The 27,302-nt window shown below is 42.0% G+C and overlaps 2 protein-coding genes and 1 pseudogene across 5 annotated transcripts in view; 2 read left to right on the top strand and 1 right to left on the bottom strand.

The window, feature by feature from the left end:
• AXDND1 (axonemal dynein light chain domain containing 1) overlaps positions 1-5,865 on the top strand; it is a 194,456-nt gene extending 188,591 nt beyond the window's left edge. For all 3 annotated transcript variants that reach the window (XM_033200491.1, XM_033200490.1, XM_033200492.1), the window contains one exon: positions 4,032-5,865. In XM_033200491.1, coding sequence (XP_033056382.1) covers positions 4,032-4,039 — 8 coding nt within the window. In that variant the 3' untranslated portion in view covers positions 4,040-5,865. The remainder of the gene's footprint in view (positions 1-4,031) is intronic.
• Positions 1-25,941, bottom strand: NPHS2 (NPHS2 stomatin family member, podocin). 2 transcript variants are annotated; one of them, XM_033200494.1, is made up of 8 exons: positions 25,546-25,941; positions 14,427-14,530; positions 10,979-11,051; positions 9,378-9,460; positions 6,324-6,527; positions 3,996-4,051; positions 2,075-2,153; positions 1-924 (listed from the first exon to the last, which is right to left on the bottom strand). In XM_033200494.1, the coding sequence occupies exons 1-8, from the start codon at positions 25,817-25,819 to the stop codon at positions 646-648; spliced, it is 1,152 nt and encodes a 383-aa protein (XP_033056385.1). In that variant the 5' UTR covers positions 25,820-25,941; the 3' UTR covers positions 1-645. The 2 variants fall into 2 exon arrangements, with proteins under 2 accessions (XP_033056385.1, XP_033056386.1); XM_033200495.1 differs by lacking the exons at positions 10,979-11,051; positions 14,427-14,530.
• A 291-nt stretch (positions 25,942-26,232) lies between these two features.
• LOC117076928 lies at positions 26,233-26,354 on the top strand (annotated as a pseudogene).
• Positions 26,355-27,302: the final 948 nt, after the last annotated feature.

Consider the following 27,302-nt stretch of genomic DNA (forward strand, 5'->3'; position numbering starts at 1 on the left):
TTCCTTTTAAATGCTTTAATTGGGCATAAATTTTATATCTGACTCCAAGTCCATCTCTCTTTTTTGCATTCACTCTGAAACATTTAAGTGTCACTTTAGGTAACTATCAGGGTTAGGTGTGAGGAATTCAGGGTGGAGCAAAAAGATTGAGTGTGATTGAGGAAAACTAAGGTGTGCCTTTGAAGAACTGGTAATATCGTTGAAGAGAAGACTGCATCTTTAGGGCAGAAGAGCAATAGAGTGTGACAAGCCCAATGATAGGTGCTTGTAGGAAGGGCTGTGGGAGCTGTGACAACCTTGCCAAAGGGGCCAGAGGACATACAGTGAAAAGGACATCTGAACCAAGTTCCCAGAAGTCAAAATTTAACCACATCTAGGCTCAAAATTCTTTCCAAAGAATTTTGACCAAAGCTGTTTCCCTTAATTGCTCTGACTAGATGAGTCATGGAAACGTGTTATCTGCCTTCTCTGTCATTACATCGTTTCACCATCTTCTCATGGATAGTGCATTGTGACTTCGTGTATTCCATGGCCATTCCATATGGCAACCAAAGGAAGGGCAGGGAATGAGGACAGAGTGCCTCCCTCAGGGATGTGGCTTTTCTATGGCAGGCCCCTTTACAGTCACCTTACACCCCATCTTTCCTATAACATGGGAGAGTCTTTCTTTTTAGGATTTAGTGGCTCAACAGGTTTGGAAGGACTTGGGAAGGGGAGGCTTCCCTGAGTTCTGTTGCTGGGAGAAGAGAGGCAATTCAGGAGGTCAAATGGCAAAGGTAAAACCACAGTGGAAGGCTTCTCTGTGGACAGAGACTGAAGGGTGTGGAGGTATCGAAGCTGAACAGCAGCAGGGGTGCCTGACAGAATCTCAGCTGCCATCCTCAGGGACTCGGAAGCAGCCTTTTCCCCTTCTGCAGCGATCATCTAGAAAACAGATGTGATGAAAAGCAAAGTGATTGTTCTTCGTTCCCTGAAGGCTTCACCACTATGCAGTGTGACTCAGCAGACTAGCACTGAGCATCTACTATGTGGCAAGCACTGTGAAGCATAGAACAGGTTTATTCTTCTTTCTGAAGGGTCTTGAGCTGGGGAGACAGATCACACTATTAATCACAATTTAAGGTGGAATTTGTTAGGAGCCATGACAAGTATAAATGAAGTATTAGGGGAGTTATTAGCATCTGGCAAGCCTTGAAAGATTACGATTTTGCCAACATAGAGAAAAGATTAGCCAGCATTCTATGCAAAGGCATGACGTTGTGAAAGGGTGACCCCCAACTTAGGCAAAGTGAATGGGTAAGCATTTCTGAAGAGAAGGTGCTGAGCTCACTACCCAAATGCCACCTGAAAGTGGGTGAAGAGGACTTCACTCAGAGATCTAGAAGCAACTGCCCTGGGGACTATCCTCCTCCCCTTCCTCATCCTCACCTCCCCTCAGTGGTCCACAGGCAATGATCCTCTTACTGGTACCGGTTTTTATCTTCACCTGCTCTGTTCTTTCAGAGAAATCTGCCTCCCTTCATTCTTCATTTTCCTCTTCCCAAGGCCCCCTCACCCACACCTCAGTCACTAGAAGCTGCTAGCTGCCGCATCTTTGCTTCTTGCTGCCATGTCTGAGTGGAGTTGAGTAGCACAGCCTTCTCTTGGCTCTGGCATTGAGAGAGCTGGACCCTGATCGTGGTTGTCCCTCCAAAACTTGTGCCAAGCTTGGGATACAGTTCTAGGGAATATCTAGAAGTTAGGGTGACTATGATTACCCAGGAAAAGATGCCAGCACTAAAGAAGATTGATGTGTGTGGAGGAGATACCTTTAAGGAGAGAGAGGGAAGGTGAGACTCAAGCAGTGGGTGGTCACTATTATCAGTAGCTTCAGAGAGGGAGAGGAGTTGCATTAGTCAGTCAGGGGACTATTAACACACTTTAAGAGAGCAAGCAATTGTAACAGAGTTGTAAGGGCCCAAGACCGCTTCTGCCCAGCGCCGAATGAATGGACAGTAAGGAAGCAAAGGGGAAATGTTCTCCATCAGCAGGCCTTCCTCAAAGAGCAGTCTGGGTGGGAGGATGGAGTGCTCACCCGCACTTTGGCCTGTCTTTGCGCTTCGGCCTCCACAGCCAGCGAGTGCTGAAGCCCAGCTGGCAACCTCACATCTTTACTGAAAAAGAAGAATGCAGGCATGTAGGTGTGCAGCCGTGATTTAGGGGCCAGAGCTTTCACAGAGATTTGCAAGCCTCTCTACTGCTGTCTCATGATGAGTAGCAAATTCTGAGTATGCCATCCCTAGACTTCTGAGATCAAAAGTAGGCAGAGAAGGGCATCTCCAAGGTCGATGCCTCAAATGCAGGATTGTGTCATTGCTGATGCTACAGTAGAGCTGTGGTTTCTTATCATCAGCTCAGCAGGTTTTGTATTGATGAGCTGTGCTCAGTTTTTCCACTTAGGTTGTAATCTAAACCTCAACTAATAAATTTGAACAATGGCTTGAAGAGCCACATTACTGATTATAAAGATAAGAGGAATTCATCCAAGTTTATAAAAGAGAAGAATTGATTTTGAAAAGGGTACAACTGACCGAATAAGAACAATGCTTAATGTATTACATAAAAGATACAAAATTGTCTTTTGACCCTGATTATAACTATAAAAATGCATATATGGAAAACAGTTTAACTGCCCCTCAAAAAGTTAAATATGGAGTTACCATATGACCCAGTAATTCTACTTCTAGATATAGACCCAAGAGAATTGAAAACATGTTCACTCAAAAACTTGGAAATCAATGCTTGCTCTAGCATTATTCATAATAGCCAAAGAGCAGAAACAACCCAAATGTCCATCAGCTGATGAACAGATAAAATGTGGTATAGCCTCAAACAACGAAATATTATTTGATCATAAAAAGTAATGAAGTACTGATTCATGCTCAAGCATGGTTCAACCTTGAAAATATTATGCTAAGTGAAAAGAAGACAGACACAAAAAACCATATATTGTATGATTCCATTTATGTGAAATGTCCAGAAGAGGCAAATCCATTGAGACAGAAACTAAATTAGTGGTTGGAAACTAATTTAAGAAACTAAATTAGGAAACTAAATGGGGGGTTCCCACTTAATGAACACAGGCTTCCTTTTGGGATGATGAAAATGTTCTGAAATTAGATAGTAGTGATGGCTGTACCCATTTGTAAATATATTATACTAAAACTGCAGTTTAAAATGGCAAAAATGTGACATTTCTTTTTTTCTTTCTTTTTTCTTTGAAACAGTTTCACTCTGTCACCCAGTCTGGAGTACAATGGGCAATCTTGACTCACTGCAGCTCCCGCCTCCTGGGTTCAAGTGATTCTCCTGCGTCAGCCTCCTGAGTAGCTGGGATTACAGGCATTTGCCACCAGCCCCAGCTAATTTTCTTTTCTTTTTTTCTTTTTTTTTTTGAGATAAAGTCTCACTCTGTGGTCCTGGCTAGAGCACAGTGGCATGCTCTTGGCTCACTGAAACCTCTGCCTCCCAGGTTCAAGCGATTCTCCTCCCTCAGCCTCCCTAGTAGCTGGGATTACAGGCATGTGCCACCACGCCCAGCTAATTTTTGCATTTTTAGTAGAGACAGGGTTTTACCATCTCCTAACCCAGTTCTAGTTGCCCAGGCTAGTTTCAAATTTCTGACCTCAAGCGATCCACCCACCTCAGCCTCCCAAAGTACTGAGATTACAGGTGCGAGCCACTGCGCCTGGCCTAAAATGGGAAATGTCATGTAAATTTTATCTAAAACAATTTTTTAGCTGCATAGAGAAAAAACAATCAGAGTAATTTGTCCAAATGTTATAGTGATTGTGTTATGGCTGTAAGATATTAGATAATTTGTTTCTCTTTTTTACAAATTTATGCTGATATAGCTATAGTACTCAATGAAAATAATTTTTCAAATGAAAAATTTAAAATGAAACCAGAATATTTTCCTTTATCATACTGTTCTTCCTAGTTAATTTCCTACCCACATTTCTATTCTCTCCACTTTGATTCCCCAAATACAGGTCACTGAATCCAAGGCAACCTGTGGAGAGAAGAATTCAGATGTTAGTGAGAGCCTCCAGGTGGGAGAGCATGCCTAAACCCTGGTGGTCATTGTTCTGTACTAAGGAAGAAGATTCCCTTTGAAAGGACATTATTTGCCTGTTTTATTTAACTTCACAGTGCCTTGCAAGGAGTTGTTTAACTTGCATAGTGCCACCCAATAAATATCTGTGCAGTTGAAGATGGTGTGGTATACTGAATAATGGTCCCCAAAGATATCCCATGTCCTAATCCCTGGAATCTGTGAATGTTACCCCAAGAGGAATTTTGCTGGTGTGATTAAGTTAAAGGCTCTTGAGATGGGGATACTATCCTGGATTATCCAGGTGGCCCTAAATGTAATTATAGGTGTCCTTATAAGGGAGAGGCAAATGGTGATTTGACTACAGAAGAGGAGAAAGTGATGTGATGATGGAAGTAGGGACTGGAGTGATGCACTCTAAAGATGGAGGAAGGTGCCATGAGCTGAGAAATACAGGTAGCCACCAGGTGCTGGAAAAGGCAAGGAAATGGATTCTCCTCTCAGAACCTCCAGAAGGAATTGGTCCAGCTGACACCTGGACTCTAGCCCAATGAAACTGATTTTGGACTCTGGTCTTCAAAACTAAGAAAACTACCACCAAGTTTGTGGTAGTCTGTTATAGAAGTAATAGGAGCTAATACAGATATATTTTTAAAATCTGTTTCAAAATGTACTGAGTTGAGAACCAGTGTCTAGTCTCTCTTCCAAATGTCTTTCACTTATAGGATGTTCTCACTTCTACAACTGATGCTGGTGGCTCCAGTTTCCTCCTGCTTCCCAGTCCTGTCCACCCCCTTGACTGAAGTTGGAAGCAAGAAAGGGAAGAAAATGGACTGTGGATTCTGGAAAGGAGGGGCAGGGCATGGAGCTCTCCATGTTGACCCAAACTCTTCTTTTTACACTTATTTTCTCATTATTTTTTAGTGGTTAGACAAACAGTAAGCATAGTGCATTGAGGACCCTGAGAAGACTGATTTGGGGGTTGGGTGAGAGTAGGGAATGTTGATAAAGACATCACAGAATAGGTGGCATCTTGAAGGACAAATAAAATCTTGCCTGTGGAGAAAAGGGAAGTATTCCATGCAGAGGATACAGCCCAAGAGGAGGCAATGGGAGCATGAAAGTGCTGAATGCTGGACAAAAGCTAAAGTAGGTTGGAGTATTAGATTCAGTGGGAGAAGGATGGCAAGAGGTGAGACTACAACATTTGGGTTAATTTATTCATTTATCCAAAAAACATTATCTACCTGCTGTGTGATAAACCTGTGCTGAGGACCAAGAGATGGATAAAATAGTCCCTGCTGCTATGGAGGTCATAGTCTGGGAAAATTAATGTCTTAGATAGATGGTCCCGAACTTGCAATAGTTTGACACTTTTTGACTTTTATCATGGGTTTATTAGGATACATGCATTTTTGGCTTATGATATTTTTTGCTTTATGATGGATTTATAATAAATCAAGGAACATTTGTATATATATTATAATCAGTGTAACAAGGGCAAGCTTGAATGTCAAGTGTCTGGACTTTATCCTTTAAAGGAGAAGGATGAATAAGGAAGGGAGGGTGGAGGGGGACATCCCATAAAGCACAATTACTACCAGTGCCTTGGATTCTTGGGGTCCCTCTATTTGAGGTCCTCTTTCCAACTACCATGATTCACAACTTCCTAACCCAGTTCTGGGCCTGGGTGTCCCCACGGCTTCAGTGACAGGCTCCATTACTGGTAGTAATTGCCACTCCACTGGCCAGTTGCCTGGAATCCTGCTGTCTTCTCACTTCTCCTCTGCATACCTTTTGCCTATCTGCCTTGGTAAGAATCAAAGCCACCGACCTTGGCCATGGATGAGCTTGCTCAGCTTGCTTCTGGGAACCATGCCTTATCATCTTTGTGTACAACCAACCCCTCCTGTCCATTCCCACCAACCCCACCATTCCTGCCAGCAATCATTCTCAATACTTAATACTAGGTGAGTACTTGGGGATGAATTTAAAGTCATTGGAGTAGGTTTGAGAGCAAAAACTGTGGCAGTGACTGATTAACAAGCACCATACTGATAACTATAATTGACTCAGAGTCAATTTGGCAACCTCCTAACTAGCTATAAGCTCCCAAAGGGATGGTCCCTAAGGGATGGAACTGGCCATGGAAGATTTAATAAATGGCCAATGAACAAATGAATAAAAGATAAATATTTCAACATATTGGCCATTACGTTTATCTAAGTACCTTTGCATCCTGGGCAATGCTCTTCCTCTCTAGAAGAATTTCAGTGAGGGATCGATGTGCTAGGAGGCGCTTCATGGTGGTTTGCACAAGGAATTGCACAGCTTTAGATACATGAGCAAGACTGCTTAGGAGAAGAGAGGCATTTTCCATTCGGTAGTAGCAAACAGCATCTATCTCCATTATAAACATGTCTTTGGTCACGATCTAGGCAGAAAAAAGTTTGGATGACAGGCTTGATTCTTGGGCTCCTTTCCTATGTGGGGATAGAGGAACTAAATGTGTTCAAAGGGAATTTTCTCCATAAGAGAAAAAGAGAGTTGGCCCACCCTTTATTCAAAATAGACATGTTTTTGAAAATTATGAATTTTTTTTCAAATACACGAAAGAACGCACAATTTAATCCTGTGGTAAATCATTTTGTAAAAAAAAATTGGAAATAATTTTCTCACATGAAGACATTCTGTTGATTCCAAACAAGGCTTTTCTAAACTGATACCAAAATAAAAAATCTGCTAAAAGAGAAGCACGTTCTAGGAAACAAGCGCTCTAATGCATTGCTTGCTAGAGCGTACATTAGGGGTGCTTTGATGATATACATCACAAGCCCTAGAAAGATGTCTTAATATTTCCCTTTTTATATTGATCATAAGGACCTATTTTAAGGGTTTAGCTATAAGGATGTTACTCAGTATTGCTAATTGGAATACAAATTGGAAAGAATTTAATATCAACAATAGGGAATTGGTTGAGTAAATTGTGAAACAGCCACTAAATGAAATGCTGTATGTCCATTTAAAATAAAGGGATAGAAGCATTTAGCTAATATATGAAAAGATGACCACAATATATTGTTGGGTTAAGAAAGACACATTGCAAAATAGTATATATGGTATGATATATATATATAAAAATACATATATTTACAGGTGATATATATATGTCATACAGATGATCATATATATGATATATATGACATATATATAATATCTGTATATTATATATATATAATCTATAAATATAACCACATACACTGAAAAATCTGAAAGGCTATACTCCAAAATATCAACAGTTAACTATGGGTAACAGGATTCGGGGTGAGTTTTTTTCCCCAATTTTGTTTATTGTGTTAAAATACATATACCATAAAACTTACCATCTTAACCATTTTTAAGTATACAGTTCAGTGATACTGAATACACTCATAATATTGTGCAGCTATCACCACCATCCATCTCCATAACTCTTTCATCTTGTAAAACTGAAACTCTGTACCCATGAAACAATAACTCTCCAATTTCTCCTTCTCCTCAACCCCTGGCAACCACCATACTACTTTCAGTTTCTATGAATTTGACTACTCTAGGTGCTTCATATGAGTAGGATCATACAGTATTTGTTTTTATGTGACTGGCTTATTTCACTTAGCATAATGTCCTCAGGGTTCATCCATTTGTAGAATGTCAGAATTTCCTTTCTTTTTAAGGCTGAATAATATTCCATTGTAGGTTATAGATCACAGTTTATTCATCTCTTCAGTCATCAGTAGACACCTGGGTTGCTTCAAACTTTTGGCTATTGTGAATAATGCTGTTATGAATACAGGTGTACAAATATTTCTCCAATGCCCTGCTTTCAATTATTTTAGGTAAATATGCAGAAGTGGAATTGCTGGGTCATACAGTAATTCTATTTTTAATTTTTTGAAGAGCCGCTATACTGTTTTCTACAGTGGCTGCACCATTTTACATTTTCCTACCAACAGTACACGAGGGTTGCAATTTCTCTACATCCTCTTCAACACTTGTTATATTCCGTTTTTTTAAAAAAACAGTAGCCATGTTAATGAGTGTAAAGTGATATCTTGCGATACTGATTTGTATTTTCCTAATGTAGTGATGCCGAGCATCTTTTCATGTGCTTGTTGCCCATTTATATATCTTCATCTTCTTTGTATGTCATCTTTTGAGAAGTGTCTGTTCAAGTTTGTATTAGGGTTCTCTAGAGAAACTGTATAATGTGTGTGTGTGTGTTTGGGCGTCACCATACACATATATGCACACACACATATACACATATAGGTATGCTGGGGTGGGGAGATAAAAAAGTATTGATTTAATGAATTGGCTCATGTGCTTGTGGAAGCTAGTATGTCTAACATCTTCAGGCTGAAGACCCAGGGAAGAGTTTATTTTTTCTACTGGCAAAATTCCCTCCTCCTCAAAGGGAGGTCAGTCTTTTTCTTGAGCCCTTCAATTAATTGGATGAGGCCCACCCCACATTAGGGAGGGTAATCTGCGTTACTCAAAGTCTACTGATTTAAATGTTAATCCCATCTAAAAAAGTACCTTCACAATAACATCCAGATGTGTTTGGCCAAATATAGGTCTAATGATCATGGCCTAGCCACGCTGACACATAAAGTTAACTGTCACAAAGTTCTTTGCCCATTTTTTTTTTTTTTTTTTTTTTTTGAGACGGAGTCTCGCTCTGCCGCCCAGGCTGGAGTGCAGTGGCCGGGTCTCAGCTCACTGCAAGCTCCGCCTCCTGGGTTTACGCCATTCTCCTGCCTCAGCCTCCCAAGCAGCTGGGACTACAGGCGCCCGCCATGTCGCCCGGCTAGTTTTTTGTATTTTTTAGTAGAGACGGGGTTTCACCATGTTAGCCAGGATGGTCTCGATCTCCTGACCTCGTGATCCGCCCGTCTCGGCCTCCCAAAGTGCTGGGATTACAGGCTTGAGCCACCGCGCCCGGCCTCTTTGCCCATTTTTTAAATCAGGTTGCTTAATTTTTTTTGTTGTTGAAATGTATGAGTTCTTTATATAGCTTAGATATTAACCCTTTATGAGATATATGATTTGCAAATATATTCTCCCATTCCCTAGATTGCCTTTGCACTCTGTTAATTGTGTCCTTTGATGCACAAAAGTTTTAAGTTCTGAAGTAGTCCATATCATTATTTTTATTTCCTACTTTTGAGCATAAATAATCATTTTGTCCATGGTAGGTAGACCATGGAAAATGTATAGAGAAAGCAAAAGCCATCAATTGGCTTACCTCATGAAAAGGTATCTCCAGAGTTTGGAGACGAAGGTCAACCTTGTGGTAGGTATCCAGGCAGGGCAAAAAAAAGAAAAGACCTAGAAGAAGGGGAGGAGGAAGTGACAGATAAATAACTAGCATGAAGCCTGTTTGGGTTTCACCTTTTTGGGGTCAGGTTGCACACTACATTACTTTTCCTAGCCTCTCATTACAGACCATTGACCCATCCCACCTCCACCTGAGGGTAAAAGGAGAGCACTATTATAATTTGCTCCAGGACAATAGGTATAAACAGGGATTGTCCCTAGCAAACTGGGCTGTGTGGTCCTTTTAGTCATGGTACTGGCCTCCCCAGATCTCAATTGCATGTCTGTCCTTTCACTAGAATTGAACTCCCTAAGTAGTGTCCTATACACTATTGTTAGCCTTAGTGTCTTAGTGCCTTTTAGGTGCTCTCTAAAATTGTTTTTGAATCCATGAGTGTACCCAGGTGTCAAACTTTAGAGCCAGCAACCTCTATGTCATATTCCTTAGAAAGTGGGCCCCAGAAGTAATCAGAATAGCAATTATCATGATACCAGCTTTCCGGTTGGCTAGTTAGTCCTTACCCACCCAATATAATATACAGGATCAATGTGCAGTAAACATTTGTAGATTGATTTATTGAGATTTTGTGAGAGCCCACTGGATTCTGTGGGCTCCTGCAAGAGCCAAAGCTTTGTTGAAACAGCAGCACCTCACAGAGTCCAGGATACTAGTCAGCTACTAGTCCTCCTCAGTGCCAATTGAGAAGGTTCCTGAAAACCAGGGCCAGAGCAAGATGTTCTTTGTCCTGGAACTACAGGGTCTGGTTCTACTTTTGTGTGGACTCGTATATTCATTCTGAATCTTCAAACTCTGATATTTGTCCCTAGTCTGGTCTCTGTGGGCGTGTCCTGGAACTCAGACCCTCTCCAATATATACACAGTGGGACTTTGCTCCTCATACTTTCCTGGCTGACTTAGATCTCCAACCCCCCACTACTAAACCTTTCAGACTGACCATACTTCTATCTGTCTCCCATAATGAGCTTGGACCTGTGGACATCAACTCCACTAGATCTTAAGGTCCTGAGATCAGAGACCATGTCTTATGGTTAGCACAGAGTCTGAGCCACAAGAAATGCTTAATCTATGTTTTTTAAATCCCTGTAACTGAAGACCAATTTGTTATTTGAATGCCAAACTTCGCCTATCTCCCATGATTGGATCTGAGCACATGGATTAGGAACTAGCTCAGCTTTTCTCTGAGAATTCACAGGACTCTGACCATATCCACATTGTACTCAAACCAGTCCCCAGCCATTGGTCCTAAGCTAACTTGCTATTCCAGCAAGCTTCGCCCTGGCATGTGGGCTCTCTGTACCAATTCTCTCTCTTGGCTACCTATGACCTAGTAGTAATGGTCTCTGAAGAATTTTTTAATAACCTATATTATATGTAACAGATTGGAAAATGCAAGTGTCATGAATCAAGTTACTTCATGTAATCTGAGGTACATATTACCAATCTGCGTGGGTTGAAGAAATTGGCAAGTCAGGAGGGAGATGTTTAGGAAAAAAAGAGTGTTTTTTTACCAGGGCCTTTCGCTCTTCCAGGAAGCAGATGTCCCAGTCGGAATATAATTACTCTTTCATACTCTTGTACGACCTAAAGAGAAATTTAATCCTTTCAAATCACTCCTAGAAAGAAAAAGTCTTCAAAAGGCCTTGGCATAAGAATGATCCTAGATATCAGAAATTTTTTGAGAACCAAGAAAAAATTTCTGTTAATACTTGTTTCCAAAATCTGTATTTAGTAAGTATAAAATTTCAGAAATGAAAAAGTATATTCACCATGTTAATTTTTGAACCCATGGACAGAATTTTGATTAAAGACTTATGATTATCTAAAAAACCATGGCCAACTTTCCCTAAATTAATCTTATCAAGGCATGTTAAATCTTGTATTTTACTGTGACTTCTGCATTCCTAGCTTTTATATGTATTACTCATTAGCCATTTAACAGAAAGAGGAAGTATATTTTAATACCACTTGTGATATTTTGTTTCAGAATGCAATTTCTTCTGAGGCTGCTTCAAAATGATTCAATTGGATTTTTTTTTTAAGACAAAGTTTTGCTCTTGTTACCCAGGCTGGAGTGCAGTGGCGTGATCTAGGCTCACTGCAACCTCCACCTCCCAGGTTCAAGTGGTTCTCCTGCCTCAGCCTCCCGAGTAGCTGGGATTATAGGCGTGCGCCACCACGCATGGCTAATTTTTTGTATTTTTACTAGAGATGGGGTTTCACCATGTTGGTCAGGCTGGTCTCGAACTCCTGACCTCAGGTGATTCACCTGCTTTGGCCTCCCAAAGTGCTGGGATTACAGGCATGAGCCACCGTGCCCAGCCTCAATTTGATTTTAATTTGCCAATTTTCATTGGTGATAGATCTAGAAAATTCGTGTTTACCCTGAAAATGTGCAGAGATACTTTTAAATGACAAAAATATTCTGGAGAACATCTGTTAGAAGAGAAATAGAGAAGTTACTGCACACTACTTTAAAAATAAACTTCACTTTCTGACCCAGTATTAGAATCTGAGTTCAATTGCATGTTTATCACTGACTTAACTTGGTCTGCTTATTTAGATATTAATATATGCCCCACTCTTTGATGATATGGAATTAATCTTTATTTTCTCAGTGCTTAAAAAATGCCTGATACATTGTAAGTATTCAATAAATATTTATTGAATAAATGAAAGAATGATTTGTGACTATAGACAAATTTATTTTCCTTCCTTATCCTCCCTCCACTTAAAAAAGCTCCATTGAATAATAACTAGCCAAATATAAAAATGTAATAAAGAGGCCAAACAAAACACATTTTGAAGTGTGCTTCTTAAAGTAACAGGATCTACTAACCCACTGTAAGTCTTTTGAGGTTGGGAACCATGTTTTGTTTGTCTTCATGAGTTTACAATTTTATGAGGCTAGAACACTGCTTTGCTTGAAACAATGAGAATGAATGACTGTATGCAGTTCTTAGAGCATGCCTAGCAATTCCCAATTGCTTGTTGCTTGGTTTCCTAGCATTGCTCGTTTCTTACCTGCTTTTATTGGAAGAAACAAATTCTCCCCAGAGATGAAGGGGAGTCTTACTTCTTCAAGACCTTGCTCAAATATAACTACCTGGTTCTGCTTTTGTTTCCTCTCCCTAATTGTCTTCTTAGGGCTTACCATCTTAAGTGACCAGACCTGAGAGCCTTTCCCAAAAACTATTATGGCTGAGTCAGTGTTGGATCTTGTGGCAATCATGCAGGTGCTCAGGTCACCCTTCAAGAAGAGCCTGCTGGAGCGAGACTCTGTCTCAAAAAAAAAAAAAAAAAAAGAAGAGCCTGCTGCCTTCTATATACACTGTCTATAGGAAACACACTTTATATTCAAAGATACAAATAGACTTAAAGTAAAAGATGGAAAAGATATACCATACAAACAGTAGCTAAAGGAGAGCGGGAATGGCTATCCTAACATCAGAGAAAATGGACTTCAAAACAAGCAAACATGTTACTAGCAATAAGGTGGGACATTGTATAATGATAAAAGGATCAATGTATTAGGAAAGTGTGACAATGATAAGCATAGATGCACCTAAAAACAGAGTTCCAAAATACATGAGGAAAAAGACCAAAATAATTCAAAGTAGAAATAGACAATTCAATAGTGACAGCTGGAGACTTCAATACCCCACTTTAAACAATGGATGGAACTAGACAGACATACAAGACTTGAATAACACTATCAACAAATAGACCTAACAGACATCTACACAGAATATCTCCACCCAGCAACAGCAGAATAACACATTCTTTTCCAGCATATATGAAACATCATCTCCAGGACAGATAATAGGCTAGGTCATAAAACTAGCTTAAACAAATTTAAAAGGATTGAAATAACATAAAGTATATTCTCTTACTACAATGAAGTTAAATTGGAAATCAATAACAAGGAAATTTGAGAAATTGACAAATATGTGGAAATTAAACAACATACTCTAACCAATGGGTTAAAGAAGAAATCACAAGAAAAAAGAGAAAATACTTTGAGATAAATGAAAACAAAAACACAAGATACCAAAATGTATCTTGGGGAGGAAAATGGGGAGGGAAAGATGAAGGGGAAGAGGAAAGAGCTGCTGCCTGCTGTGAGGAGTAAAACCAACAACAGCCCCAGCAGCGGTTATACTGTTTCAGCCAAGGACGCAGTCTTCCCAGCAGGTCCAGCCAATGACTGAGATGGCAGGAGTACTAGGGCCATGCCATTTCTGCCCATTGTGGGACTCCTATGAAGCCAACCTTGCTCTGGAGTTCCCTTTTGGGCTGGCCAGGGCTTTCTCAGAGCTGCACCACAGTCAGAAGTTCTTTCCGCCCAATCCTTTCTTCCCCTTCTCATATCACAAGTGTCAGGCCTGCATCACTGTCTGAAGGCTTCTCCTGACTACTCTTGTTTTCTTTCCTGTTAATCTTTCACAGGCAATGTCTCCCAATAAATCTCTTGCTCCTCTAATTCCATCTTGGCAGGTGCTTCCAGAACGGACACAGGTCTTTATTTATTTCAGGGACAGGCATCTGTAACCACCTGTGGGCCAAAGATAATTATGACTCATGGTCTATAGAAGCTGCCTGAGAAGTTTGTGGAAGTGTGTGAAGTGAAGTGGATGTCATGATCCATTCTGGTCACAGAATGCAGATGAACGAGACATAGCCAATATAATACATGTGGTAAGTGCTAGAACGAAGTGAAAGCAGAGTAACACAGGAGCACCGGGAAGGGAATGACAGTCTGGGGGAGTCAAGGAAGGCTTCCTGTTTACATTTGAGCAAGGTCTTGAAGGAGTAAGAGCTATCCTGGAAGGTGAGTTGGGGGTGAGGGCATTCCACATGGAGCAAAAACATGTACCAGAGAACAAAAGTGAGAATGAGCATGGTGTAGCCAGTGAGAGGCCTCAGGAAATTACCTATTGCGTCCTCATGGAATCTCACCTTTATGCAGAACCAGATGGAAAAAGGGAAGGTCATGATGATGAAGAGCAGGGAAATGAGGACAAGAAGCCACTCACAGGCCCCTAAACCGGAGGATTTGGTACCTTAAAAAAATTAAAGCAAAAGAATAATTATATTGAAACTTCACCGTATTCACTGACGAGCATCTGTTGGTCCAGTCCCTGGTATTGGAGTAAGAGCCAGTTGGAGACTTTGTTGGAAATATTAGAATAAGTCAAATCAGAGTAGCCAAGAGTTCACAGGGCCTAGGGAGGAGCAGGCTCCTGGAAAGGAGGAGCACAGGCACAGTGGCTCACGCCTGTAATCCCAGCATTTTGGGAGGCTGAGGTGAGAGGATCGCTTGAGTCCAGGAGCTCAAGACCAGCCCGGGCAACATAGTGAGATCCTGTTTGTACAAAAAAAAAAAAAAAAAAATTAAAAATTAGCTGGGTTTGGTAGTACATGCCTGTAGTTCCAGCTACGCAGGAGGCTGAGGTAGGAAGATAGGTTGAACCTGGGAGGTTGAGGCTGCAGTGAGCTATGACTGCACCTCCGTACTCAAGCCTGGGTGACAGAGCTAGACCTTGTCTCAAAAATAAAATAAAAAAGAAAGGGAGTGGGTGTATATTGGAACAGGCACAGAATTTGGGAAGCAGGTCTGGATTCCACTTCTGGCTCTCCTATTTCATATCCAGATGACCTTAAGTAAGGCGTGTGACCTTTCTGGACCTCAGTTTCTTCACTATATAATATGGATGCTAACATCTCATGACTATCCCATAATGACTAATTCATGAGCTATATCTTCTATCTCTAGCATAAGGATAAAACAACACACACATATAAAAGCAGTGAGCTTTACTTTACGTGTCTTTTTTTTTTTTTTTTTTAATACTTTTAAGTTCCAGGGTACATGTGCACAACGTGCAGGTTTGATACATAGATATACATGTGCCATGTTGGTTTGCAGCACCCATTAACTCATTACTTGCATTAGGTATTTTTCCTAATGCATATCCCTCCCCCAGTCCCTCACTCCTCAACAGGCCCCAGTGTGTGATGTTCCCCGCCGTGTGTCTAAGTGATCTCATTGTTCAGTTCTCACCTATGAGTGAGAACATGCAGTGTTTGGTTTTCTGTCCTTGTGATAGTTTGCTGAGAACGATGGTTTCCAGCTTCATCCATGTCCCTACAAAGGACATGAACTTCTCCTTTTTATGGCTGCATAGTATTCCTTGGTGTATGTGTGCCACATTTTCTTAATCCAGTCTATCGATAACTGATGGGCATTTGGGTTGGTTCCAAGTCTTTGCTATTATGAATAGTGCTGCAATAAACATAGTGTGCATGTGTCTTTATAGTAGCATGATTTATAATCCTTTGGGTATGTACCCAGTAATGGGATTGCTGGGTCAAATGGTAATTCTAGTTCTAGATCCTTGAGGAATCGCCACACTGTCTTCCACAATGGTTGAACCAATTTACTCTCCCACCAACAGTGTAAAAGTGTTCCTATTTCTCCACATCCTCTCCAGCATCTGTTGTTTCCTGACTTATTAATGATCACCATTCTAACTAGCATGAGATGGTATCTCATTGTGGTTTTGATTTGCATTTCTTTGATGACCAGTGATGATGAGCATTTTTTCATGTGTCTGTCGACTGCATAGATGTCTTCTTTTTTTTTTTTTTTGAGGAGGAGTCTCGCTCTGTCGCCCGGACTGGAGTGCAGTGGCCGGATCTCAGCTCACTGCAAGCTCCGCCTCCCGGATTTACGCCATTCTCCTGCCTCAGCCTCCCGAGTAGCTGGGACTACAGGCGCCCGCCACCTCGCCCGGCTAGTTTTTGTATTTTTTTAGTAGAGACGAGGTTTCACCGTGTCAGCCAGGATGGTCTCGATCTCCTGACCTCGTGATCCGCCCGTCTCGGCCTCCCAAAGTGCTGGGATTACAGGCTTGAGCCACCGCGCCCGGCAGATGTCTTCTTTTGAGAAATGTGTTCATATCCTTTGCCCACTTTTTGATGGGTTGTTTTTTCTTGTCAATTTGTTTGAGTTCTTTGTAGATTCTGGATATTAGCCCTTTGTCAGATGGGTAGTTTGCAAAAACCTTCTCCCATTCTGTAGGTTGCCTGTTCACTCTGATGGTAGTTTCTTTTGCCATGCAGAAGCTCTTTAGTTTAATTAGATCCCATTTGTCTATTTTGGCTTTTGCTGCCGTTGATTTTGGTGTTTTAGTCATGAAGTCCTTGCCAATGCCTATGTCCTGAACAGTATTGCCTAGGTTTTCTTCTAGGCTTTTTATGGTTTTAGGTCTAACATTTAAGTCTTTAATCCATCTTGAATTAACTTTTGTATAAGATGTAAGGAAGGGATCCAGTTTCAGCTTTCTACATATGGCTGGCCAGTTTTCCCAGCACCATTTATTAAATAGAGAATCCTTTCCCCATTTCTTGTTTTTGTCAGAAATAACACCAGATGTGTGGTGTTATTTCTGAGGCCCATGTTCTGTTCCATTGGTCTATATATCTGTTTTGGTACCAGTACAATGCTGTTTTGGTTACTGTAGCCTTGTAATATAGTTTGAAGTCAGGTAGTGTGACACCTCCAGCTTTGTTCTTTTTGCTTAGGATTGTCTTGGCAATGTGGGCTCTTTATTGGTACCATATGAACTTTAAAGTAGTTTTTTCCAATTCTGTGAAGAAAGTCATTGGTAGCTTGATGGGGATGGCATTGAATCTATAAATTACTTTGGGCAGTATAGCCATTTTCATGATCTTCATTCTTCCTGTCCATGAGCATGGAATATTCTCCCATTTGTTTGTGTCCTCTTTTATTTTTTGAGCAGTGGTTTGTAGTTCTCCTTGAAGAGGTCCTTCACATCCCTTGTACATTGGATTCCTAGGTATTTTATTCTCTTTGTAGCAATTGTGAATGGGAGTTCACTCATGATTTGGCTCTGTCTGTTAATGGTGTGTAGAAATGCTTGTGATTTTTGCACATTGATTTTGTATCCTGAGACTTTGCTGAAGTTGCTTATCAGCTTAAGGAGATTTTGGCTGAGACGATGGGGTTTTCTAAATATAAAATCATGTTGTCTGCAAGCAGGGACAATTTGACTTCCTCATTTCCTAATTGAATACCCCTTATTTCTTTCTCCTGCCTGATTGCCCTAGCCAGAACTTCCAATACTACATTGAATAGGAGTGTTGAGAGACGGCATCCCTGTCTTGTGCCAGTTTTCAAAGGGAATGCTTCCAGTTTTTTCCCATTCAGTATGATATTGGCTGTGCATTTGTCATAAATAGCTCTTATTATTTTGAGATACATTCCATCAATACCTAGTTTATTGAGAATTTTTAGCATGAAGAGCTCTTGAATTTTGTCAAAGGCTTTTTCTGTAACTGTTGAGATAATCATGTGGTTTTTGTCATTGGTTCTGTTTATGTGATGGATTACGTTTATTGATTTGCATCTGTTGAACTAGCCTTGCATCCCAGGGATTTAGCCAACTTGAACGTGGTGGATAAACTTTTCGATGTGCTGCTGGATTTGGTATGCCAGTATTTTATTGAGGATTTTTACATCAATGTTCATTCAGGATATTGGTCAAAAATTCTCTTTTTTTGTTGTGTCTCTGCCAGGCTTTGGTATCGGGATGATGTTGGCCTCATAAAATGGGTTAGGGAAGATTCCCTCTTTTTCTATTGATTGGAATAGTTTCAGAAGGAATGGTACCAGCAGCTCTTTGTACCTCTGGTAGAATTTGGCTGTGAATCCGTCTGGTCCTGGACTTTTTTTGGTTGGTAAGCCATTAGTTAGTTATTGGCTCAATTTCACAACCTGTTATTGGTCTATTCAGAGATTCGACTCCTTCCTGGTTTAGTCTTGGGAGGGTGTATGTGTCCAGGAATTTATCCATTTCTTCTAGATTTTCTAGTTTATTTGCGTAGAGGTGTTTATAGTATTCTCTGATGGTAGTTTGATTTCTGTTGAATTGGTGGTAATATCCCCTTTATCATTTTTTATTGTATCTATGTGATTCTTCTCTCTTTTCTTCTTTATTAGTCTTGCTAGCAGTCTATCAATTTTGTTGGTCTTTTCAAAACAAACCAGCTCTTGAATTCATTGATTTTTCGAAGGGTTTTTTGTGTCTCTCTTTCCGTTTCTGCTCTGATCTTAGTTATTTCTTGACTTCTGCTAGCTTTTGAATTTGTTTGCTCTTGCTTCTCTAGTTCTTTTAATTGTGACATTAGGATTTCGATTTTAGATCTTTCCTGCTTTCTCTTGTGGACATTTAGTGCTATAAATTTCCCTCTACACACTGCTTTAAATGTGTCCCAGAGATTCTGATACATTGTGTCTTTGTTCTTATTGGTTTCAAAGAACATCTTTATTTCTGCCTTCATTTTGTTATGTACCCAGTAGTCATTCAGGAGCAGGTTGTTCAGTTTCCATGCAGTTGTGCAGTTTTGAGTGAGTTTCTTAATCCTGAGTTCTAATTTGATTGTACTGTGGTCTGAGATACAATTTGTTGTGATTTCTGCTCTTTTACATTTGCTGAGGAGTGTCTTACTTCTAATTATGTGATCAATTTTAGAATAAGTGTGATGTGGTGCTGAGAAAAATGTATATTCTGTTGATTTGGGGTGGAGAGTTCTGTAGATGTCTATTAGGTCTGCTTGTTGCAGAGCTGAGTTCAAACCTGAATATCCTTGTCAACCTTCTGTCTCATTGATCTAATACTGACAGTGGCGTGTTAAAGTCTCCCATTATTATTGTGTGGGAGTCTAAGTCTCTTTGTAGGTCTCCAAGGACTTGCCTTCTGAATCTGGGTGCTCTTGTATTGGGTGCGTATATCTTTAGGATAGTTAGCTCTTCTTGATGAATTGATCCCTTTACCATTATGTAATGGCCTTCTTTGTCTCTTTTGATTTTTGTTGGTTTAAAGTCTGTTTTTATCAGAGACTAGGATTGTAACCTCTGCTTTTTTTGCTTTCCATTTGCTTGGTAGATCTTCCTCCATCCCTTTATTTTGAGCCTATGTGAGTCTGCACATAAGATGGGTCTCCTGAATACAGCACACTGATGGGTCTTGACTCTTTATCCAATTTGCCAGTCTGTGTCTTTTAATTGGGGCATTTAGCCCATTTATATTTAAGGTTAATATTGTTATGTGTGAAATTGATCCTGTCATTATGATGCTAACTGGTTATTTTGCCCGTTAATTGATGCAGTTTCTTCCTAGCATCAGTGGTCTTTACAATTTGGCATGTTTTTGCAGTGGCTGGTACCAGTTGTTCCTTTGCATGTTTAGTGCTTCCTTCAGGAGCTCTTGTAAGGCAGCCTGGTGGTGACAAAATCTCTCAGCATTTGCTTGTCTCTGAAGGAATTTATTTATTCTTCACTTATGAAGCTTAGTTTGGCTTGATATGAAATTCTGGGTTGAAAATTCTTTTCTTTAAGAATGTTGAATATTGCCCCCCACTGTCTTCTGGTTTGTAGGGTTTCTGCAGAGAGGTCCGCTGATAGTCTGATGGGCTTCCCTTTGTGGGTAACTTGACCTTTCTCTCTGGCTGCCCTTAACATTTTTTCCTTCATTTCAACCTCAGTGAATGTGACAATTATGTGTCTTTGGGTTGCTCTTCTTGAGAAGTATGTTTGTGGTGTTTTCTGTATTTTGTGAATTTGAATGTTGGCCTGCCTTGCTAGGTTGGGGAAGTTCTCCTGAATAATATCATGAAGAGTGTTTTCCAACTTGGTTCCATTCTCCCTGTTACTTTCAGGTACACCAATCAAACGTAGATTTGGTCTTTTCACATAGTCCCATATTTCTTGGAGGCTTTGTTAATTTCTTTTTACTCTTTTTTCTCTAATCTTGTCTTCTCACTTTATTTCATTAATTTGATCTTCAATCGCTGACACCCTTTCTTCCACTTGATTGAATTGGCTATTGAAGCTTGCGCATGCATCACGAAGTTCTTGTGCAATGGTTTTCAGCTTCATCAGGTCATTTAAAGTCTTCTCTCCACTGTTTATTGTAGTTAGACATTCATCTAATCTTTTTTCAAGGTTTTTAGCTTCTTTGCAATGCATTCAAACATCCTCCTTTTGCTCAGAGAAGTTTGTTATTACTAACCTTCTGAAGACTACTTTTGTCAATTTGTCAAAGTCATTCTCCATCCAGCTTTGTTCTGTTGCTGGCGAGGAGCTGCAATCCTTTGGAGGAGAAGAGGCGCTCTGCTTTTTAGAAATTTCAGCTTTTCTTCTCTGGTTTCTACCTATCTTTGTGGTTTTATCTACCTTTGGTCTTTAATGTTGGTGACCTAAAGATGTGGTTTTGGTGTAGATGACCCTTTTGTTGATGTTGATGCTATTCGTTTCTGTTTGTTAGTTTTCCTTCTAACAGTCAGGTCCCTCAGCTGCCGGTCCGTTGGAGTTTGCTGGAGTTCCACTCCAGACTCTGTTTGCCTGGGTGTCACCAGTGGAGGCTGCAGAACAGCAAATATTGCAGAACAGCAAATATTGCTGCCTGGTGCTTCCTCTGGAAACTTCATCCCATATGAGGTGTCTATCTTCCTATATGAGGTGTCTGTTGGTCCCTACTGGGAGGTGTCCCCCAGTTAGGCTACACAAGGGTCAGGGACCAACTTAAGCAGGCAGTCTGTCCATTCTCAGAGCTCAAACGCCATGCTAGGAGAACCACTGCTCTCTTCAGAGCTGTCAGACAGGGACGTTTAAGTCTGCAGAAGTTGTCTGTTGCCTTTTGTTCAGCTATGCCCTGCCCACGGAGGTGGAGTCTAGATGCAGTAGGCCTTGTTGAGCTGCAGTGCACTCTGCCCAGTTCGAGATTCCTGGATGCTTTGTTTACCTACTCAAGCCTCAGCAATGGCGGACACCCCTCCTCTAGCCAGGCTGCCGTCTCACAGATCGAACTCAGACTGCTGTGCTAGCAGTGAGCAAGGCTCCATGGGCATAGGCCTCACTGAGCTGGGCACAGGAGAGAATCACCTTGTCTGCTGGTTGCTAAGACCTTGGGAAAAGCACAGTAGTTGGACAGGAACGTCCCATTTTTCTAGGTAGTCTGTCACAGCTTCCTTTGGTTAAGAAAGGGAAATCCGGCCGGGCGCAGTGGCTCAAGCCTGTAATCCCAGCACTTTGGGAGGCCGAGACGGGCGGATCACGAGGTCAGGAGATCGAGACCATCCTGGCTAACACAGTGAAACCCCGTCTCTACTAAAAAAAAAAAAATACAAAAACTAGCCGGCGAGGTGGCGGGCGCCTGTAGTCCCAGCTACTCGGGAGGCTGAGGCAGAGAATGGAGAATGGCGTAAACCCGGGAGGCGGAGCTTGCAGTGAGCTGAGATCCGGCCACTGCACTCCAGTCCGGGCGACAGAGCGACTCCGTCTCAAAAAAAAAAAAAAAAAAAAAAAAAAAAAAAAAAAAAGAAAGGGAAATCCCCCGACCCCTTGTGCTTCCCAGGTGAGGCAACACCCCGCCCTGCTTCAGCTCGCCCTCTGCGGGCTGCACCCACTGTCCAACCAGTCCCATTGAGATGAACCAGGAACCTCAGTTGGAAATGCAGAAATCACCCGTCTTCTGTGTCAATCACACTGGGAGCTGCAGAGCAGAGCTATTCCTATTTGGCCATCTTCTGTCTGGTTTGTTTTAAGTGATTCCAACCACGTGTCCAGAGGCTTATCTTCCATGAAATAACTTCCCCATCATTACCTGCCTTAATGTCTGAAATTCCACCATTTTAACACCTGCATTAAGGTGTTAATCTCAATAGTCTTTGAAAATTACCTTTATGGGGTAATATTCACCTACTAATGTGTATGAAAAAGTGATAAGGAACTGGGGTTCAGAACATCCAAGATGCTTGGGTGGTAAATGAAACAATATCAAGGAAAGTCAGCCTCAAGAACACAAGTTTCTTGGGGTCTTGTCTTATTTACACTATGCCCCCAGGGCTTAGAATAGTGCCTGGCAACCATACATGTGCTCAATAAATATTAGTTGAATGTGAGAAGAAAGGAGGAGTGAAAATGATTTAAATGTAAGAGTTATGAAAATTTCAAGAATTTTTACCTCCAGGTACTGGAAAACTGACCAAAGGAATATTATTTGCCAGTTTAAAAATATCATAGAAGGCTAGAAGGTGACTAAAAATTAGGAAATTGTAAAGCCTACTTTCCTTCCTTCCTTCCTTCCTTCTTTCCTTCCTTCCTTCCTTCCTTCTTTCCTTCCTTCCTTCCCTCCTTCCCACCCTTCCTCCCTCCCTTCCACCCTTCTTCTCTCCCTCCCTCCTGTCTTCCTGCCTTCCTGTCTTATTTCTTTCTTTCTCTTTCCTTCTTTTTTTCTTTCTTTTGAGCCAGGGTCTTGCTCTCTCCAGGCTGGAGTGCAGTGATGCAATCATGGCTTTCTGCATCCTTGGCCTCCTGGGCTCAAGAAGTCTCCCCACCTTAGCCTCTCAAGTAGCTTGGACTACAGGTGCATGCCACCATACCTGGCTAATTATTTTTTTTGCAAAGATGGGGGTCTCGCTATGTTGCCCAGGCTGGTCTCAAACTCCTAGCCTCAAGTGTTCCTCTCACCTCAGCCTCCCTAAGTGCTGGGATTATAGGTATGAGCTATGGCACCTGGCCTAAAATCTTATTTTTAAGAGATGGGAACAAAGGGGATAACTAATTAGTAGGCCTGAATATTTGATTTTCATGCCCAGAAAGGTCACCACCAAATTGATGTGCAGATTGCTTGAAGAAGAGGACAGATATGCAAGATGCACCAGCACAAAAACAAAATCAGCACTGAATACCATAGTGTGGGAGTTTCTAAAGGCCATCCTACAAAATACAAATTCCACAGGGTGCTCCACCAAAGAAGAATTTCCTGAGCAAATGAGTGTAGAGAATACTAGGCACTACATCCCATTCCTGGAGTTCCCAGTGCTCTTCAGGACACTGAAGCTATGAAAATCTCGCACAGCATTCTTAGTTTTGATTACTCACATTTGTCCAGGTAATATTTTCTCTAAGGAGCACTCATTGATATTCTATGGAACTTATTTCTCATGGGACCTACTCTGGGAAATGCTGCTCTACCAGCATATTAATTTTTATAATAGTCTTCTTCAAGGGCAATGACTAACAGTATCATTGCCATTTTTAATTAGTTTATAAATATGTTTCAGTTGCCAGAGGTAGCCATGGCAAGTAAAAATAAACAAATGCATATAAAAAATTACATTTTATAAGTGAAGAAAGGCCTCAAAAATTCCTTCATACAGTAGTGAGAGATATGAATAGAGAACTAATTTATATCCTCAAAACTAACGTGATGATTTACCCCCAAAATACTATTCTCTTAGAATAAGTTGCTTGAATAGCCAATTTGTTTGGTTTAAGTGAATAGTGAAACATTAATTATTCAAGCAGGAAAAGCCTTTAAACATTGTCTGAGAGTCCCCAACATTTTGGTGAGGTGAAGTGCCTTTTCATTTCTCCTGTCTTAAGTAGCCTGCCTTTGGGAGTGTGGTGCTAAGTGAGAAAGAGGAGGGGACGTTACTCTGTGTTCCCCGTGAGCTTCAGAAACCTCCCACACAAGGGCTCAGTAAAGGTCACTTCATCCTTAGTGGGACTGCTCGCCCATTGCTTGGGGTCTCCTGCTGTAGTTACTCTGTAGCTGGAGGGACTGAGGCCCACAGGGGTGCCCAAGGCCACAGCCAGTAGGATCATGACCAGAAATTAGGGGCAGCACCAAGCAAGGGTGAGCAGTTCAATCAGACTGTCTTACTCTAGGATTTTGGCTTCTCTACTTCCCAGCTACAGGACTTGCGCATGTTACTGAATTTCTCAGAGCATGTTTCCTCATCTGTGCTAAGAGGATGGTGAGGGATTAAATAACTCAGTGAAACAGCCAGTGTGTGCCTGGCATATAGTAGGGGTTTCATAAATGGTGGCTCCCTTACTTGCCTACCCTACCAGTGTGATCTGCTGCCTAACAGTAACAAGCCTTATAACCTCAGCATTGAATCCAGCAACCATTGACTGAACAGAGGTTTCTGACTGATGAAAGGGTATCATCAACGGGGCAAAACATTATTAACATGACCCGTTTAAATCACACCCCAACTGCAGAAATCTTCCTTAAATGGTAGCTTTCAGTGATTCAGCATGTACTGCATTGCTGGTAACTAGGAAATGTTAAAAATTCATAGCCAGCAGGAAGCATTATAATACACTATTCCTTATTTAATTTCTTTTAACATCTGTCATCCCACTAAAGTGGTAATCATTTTTTTCTTCCACTCATTATAAAAAAGACTGGAGGTAGATAAAATTTTCCCAAGAGTTGTTTCTCCTGCAGAAGCAAAAGAGACACCTTTCTTTTCATTTCCTTCTTGGATCTAATTTTCCTTTCTCTTAGCTTGCAAGGATGCAGCTGGAATTGAGTATGTTTTTGTTCCAGACTTTGTGCAAAGTGCTTTGGGTGCCTTTTCTCATTGTATCCTCACCTCTACCCTCTGAGGCAGGCACTGCTATATGAGAGCTGGTTAAGGTTCCTTCCTATGATCACATGGCTAGCAAGTGGTTGAGCTGTGATTTAAACTCAGGTGTGGCTCTTCCTCACTTGGCTCTGCTGCGACTGCTTTTCAGAAAGAATGATCATCTTCCCAGAAGTTTAAAATCCTTTTAGGTAAGACCGAGGGGTGGGGACGCGGGAAGAAGAATAAGCCACATAACTGCCTACAGCCACCAGCTCGTGCATGTCTTTACTTAAATTAGGTGCCCGTATGCCCCTCCATGGCCACAAAAAAAAAGCTCATGGCTCCTTTGCCAAGTTGATTGGTCCCCAACCTGTACTACACTCCCTCCCCACTCCCATCCAAGGCTGGCTCCGAGACCAGTAAATAGCGATATTTGTATTTCTTCTGATGTTCTTTGCTCACCATAGCAGTTTGCTGGGTTCCTAACTTACGCCTTTCCGTTCCTGGGAACCTGAGCATCCAGCAGTCTGCTCTGGCTTCAGTAGGTCTCGTGGGATGACCCTTTCCACCTTATCTGACACCCCTTAGTTAGCACCTGGAAAGGCAGCAGATAACGGTGCCGGATCCGTACCTTCCTCGGGCCGCTCGCTCTCCAGTAGCGCCACCACCTCGGTACCCTCTTCGCCGGAGCCCCGGACCTCATCTACGTCCACCACCGTGGCGGCGGGCGCTCGGGGCTCCCCCGGGGTCCCCGCCCGTCCGGAGCCCGACGGCTCGGGCCCAGCCTCCCGGTGTCTGCGGCCTCCGCCGCTCCTCTCGGCCTTCGCTCTCTTGTTCTCCTTGTGCGGGGACCTGCCGCCTCGCCCGCGGGACTCCCTGGAGGAGCTCCGCGCCCTCCTCTCCATCCTCAGAGCTGCTGGGCGGCCGGAGCAGCAGCGCGAGAGCGACGGGGGTCACGGGATCGCAGTCCCTGCGGAGTCGCTGCGGGTCTGCGTGGCGCGCCCGGGGGACCCTAAAGACAGCTGGCTGGGGGCTGAGGGCGAGGGGCGGGACCCCGGGGCCGTGGGCGGGGCCGTGGCCGGGCGCACCCGGAACCCCGACGGCTGTTTTTCCGTGGAGCTGTGGACTGCGCCCGCCGACTCCCACGGCCGGGACGGCGCTGAAGCAGAGAGGCCTGGGTGGGAGAGCCGGCGCCGCGTAGGGTGCGGGCGTTGAAAAGTGCGTGTCTGCAGGTGGCAGCCCGGGCTGCGAAGACTCAGTTCCTGGAGGGTTCCTAACGTCATGCTAGAGGGCTGAGGGAGATACAGAAGCTCATCGCAGGCTTTGGTTTCTCTTCAGAACGAATACATCTTTTGCCTTTTACTGCAGATTTCTGTAGAGAGTACCAGTTGTTAGTAACTTTTTTTTTTTTTTTTTTAAGGTCCTGCTTGGGCAGGGCCAAGTAAAAAAGAAAAAAGAAAAAAACCACAAAAGGTCATCGAATTAGGGTGACTTTAAGGTAAAATCAGAAATTTCCCCCTAACCCCCAACTTTCCTTCTTGGAGTCGTCTCAAGGATGCCTTTCTCTCCTCCCTACTTATTTCTTATTTTATATCCTGGCCCTAGTTGTTCTACAGATGCATTAACCCGTAATGATGCTGGTTGATTCCTCCTGGGAGTATTTACATTTTAAAAGGGATGAAAGGAAACTCTCTTTGCGATGTGTTTCGTCTCTGTTATTATTTAGCATCTTTATTAATGCTTACGCCTGATGTTGATGATGCAATGCTTCTTGAAGAATCACAGGCAGGAAGGGGTCTGGTCTAACTTCTGTTTTTAGGAAGGGACACTTTGTCCCGTGCTTCCATGATGAAAGCAGGAGTTGGGCTTTTTCAGGGTTCACTGGCCAGGCTGGATCTAGCAACGAACTGGAGAGCTGCCTCACCCTCTTCTGAGGGACTTGAAACATTGAATAGGTTTATTTCTCTTTCACTTTCTGTTAATAATTTGTTTCTTACTGAAAGGTAGGTTGGTCAAGATAACCCATCACCCAAGATTTATGATACTACTCAGATAGTTCAGATCACATGATGGCAGAAATAATGTTCACTGATTTTTAAAATATTTCAATATTTATTGAATTCACACAGCAATAGCTTTTTTTCTCTCCCAAAACCTTATTAAAGACTGAGGACCTGAAGTAACTGAAGTGCGTCTGGAAAAACCATTCCACTACTTTCTTCTATATGTTCCAGGTTAGGCCACTGCGAGTAAATAAAAGATGAGCAATCCAGTCATATAAATAGGTTTTTTTTACTGTCTAAACCTGATCATTGCATGGGCTACCTAAGGAGGACAAGTATTTCCTCACAAGGGCCTGCCTCAGTTGATAGTTTCTGCCTACAACAC

The sequence above is a fragment of the Trachypithecus francoisi genome, unplaced genomic scaffold, assembly GCF_009764315.1.
Source record: "Trachypithecus francoisi isolate TF-2019V2 unplaced genomic scaffold, Tfra_2.0 Lachesis_group5, whole genome shotgun sequence".
Classification (NCBI taxonomy): domain Eukaryota; kingdom Metazoa; phylum Chordata; class Mammalia; order Primates; family Cercopithecidae; genus Trachypithecus; species Trachypithecus francoisi.

What these genes read in the sequence shown, in the direction of transcription:
- NPHS2 (XM_033200494.1), bottom strand. Translation starts at nt 25,819, where the DNA reads ATGGAGAGGAGGGCGCGGAGCTCCTCCAGGGAGTCCCGCGGGCGAGGC. An exon ending in CCATCTGGTTCTGCATAAAG is followed by an intron (nt 11,052 to 14,426) that starts GTGAGATTCCAT and finishes ATTTCTCTTTAG; the next exon opens with GTCGTACAAGAGTATGAAAG. An exon ending in AAAGACAGGCCAAAGTGCGG is followed by an intron (nt 925 to 2,074) that starts GTGAGCACTCCA and finishes TCTGTTTTCTAG; the next exon opens with ATGATCGCTGCAGAAGGGGA.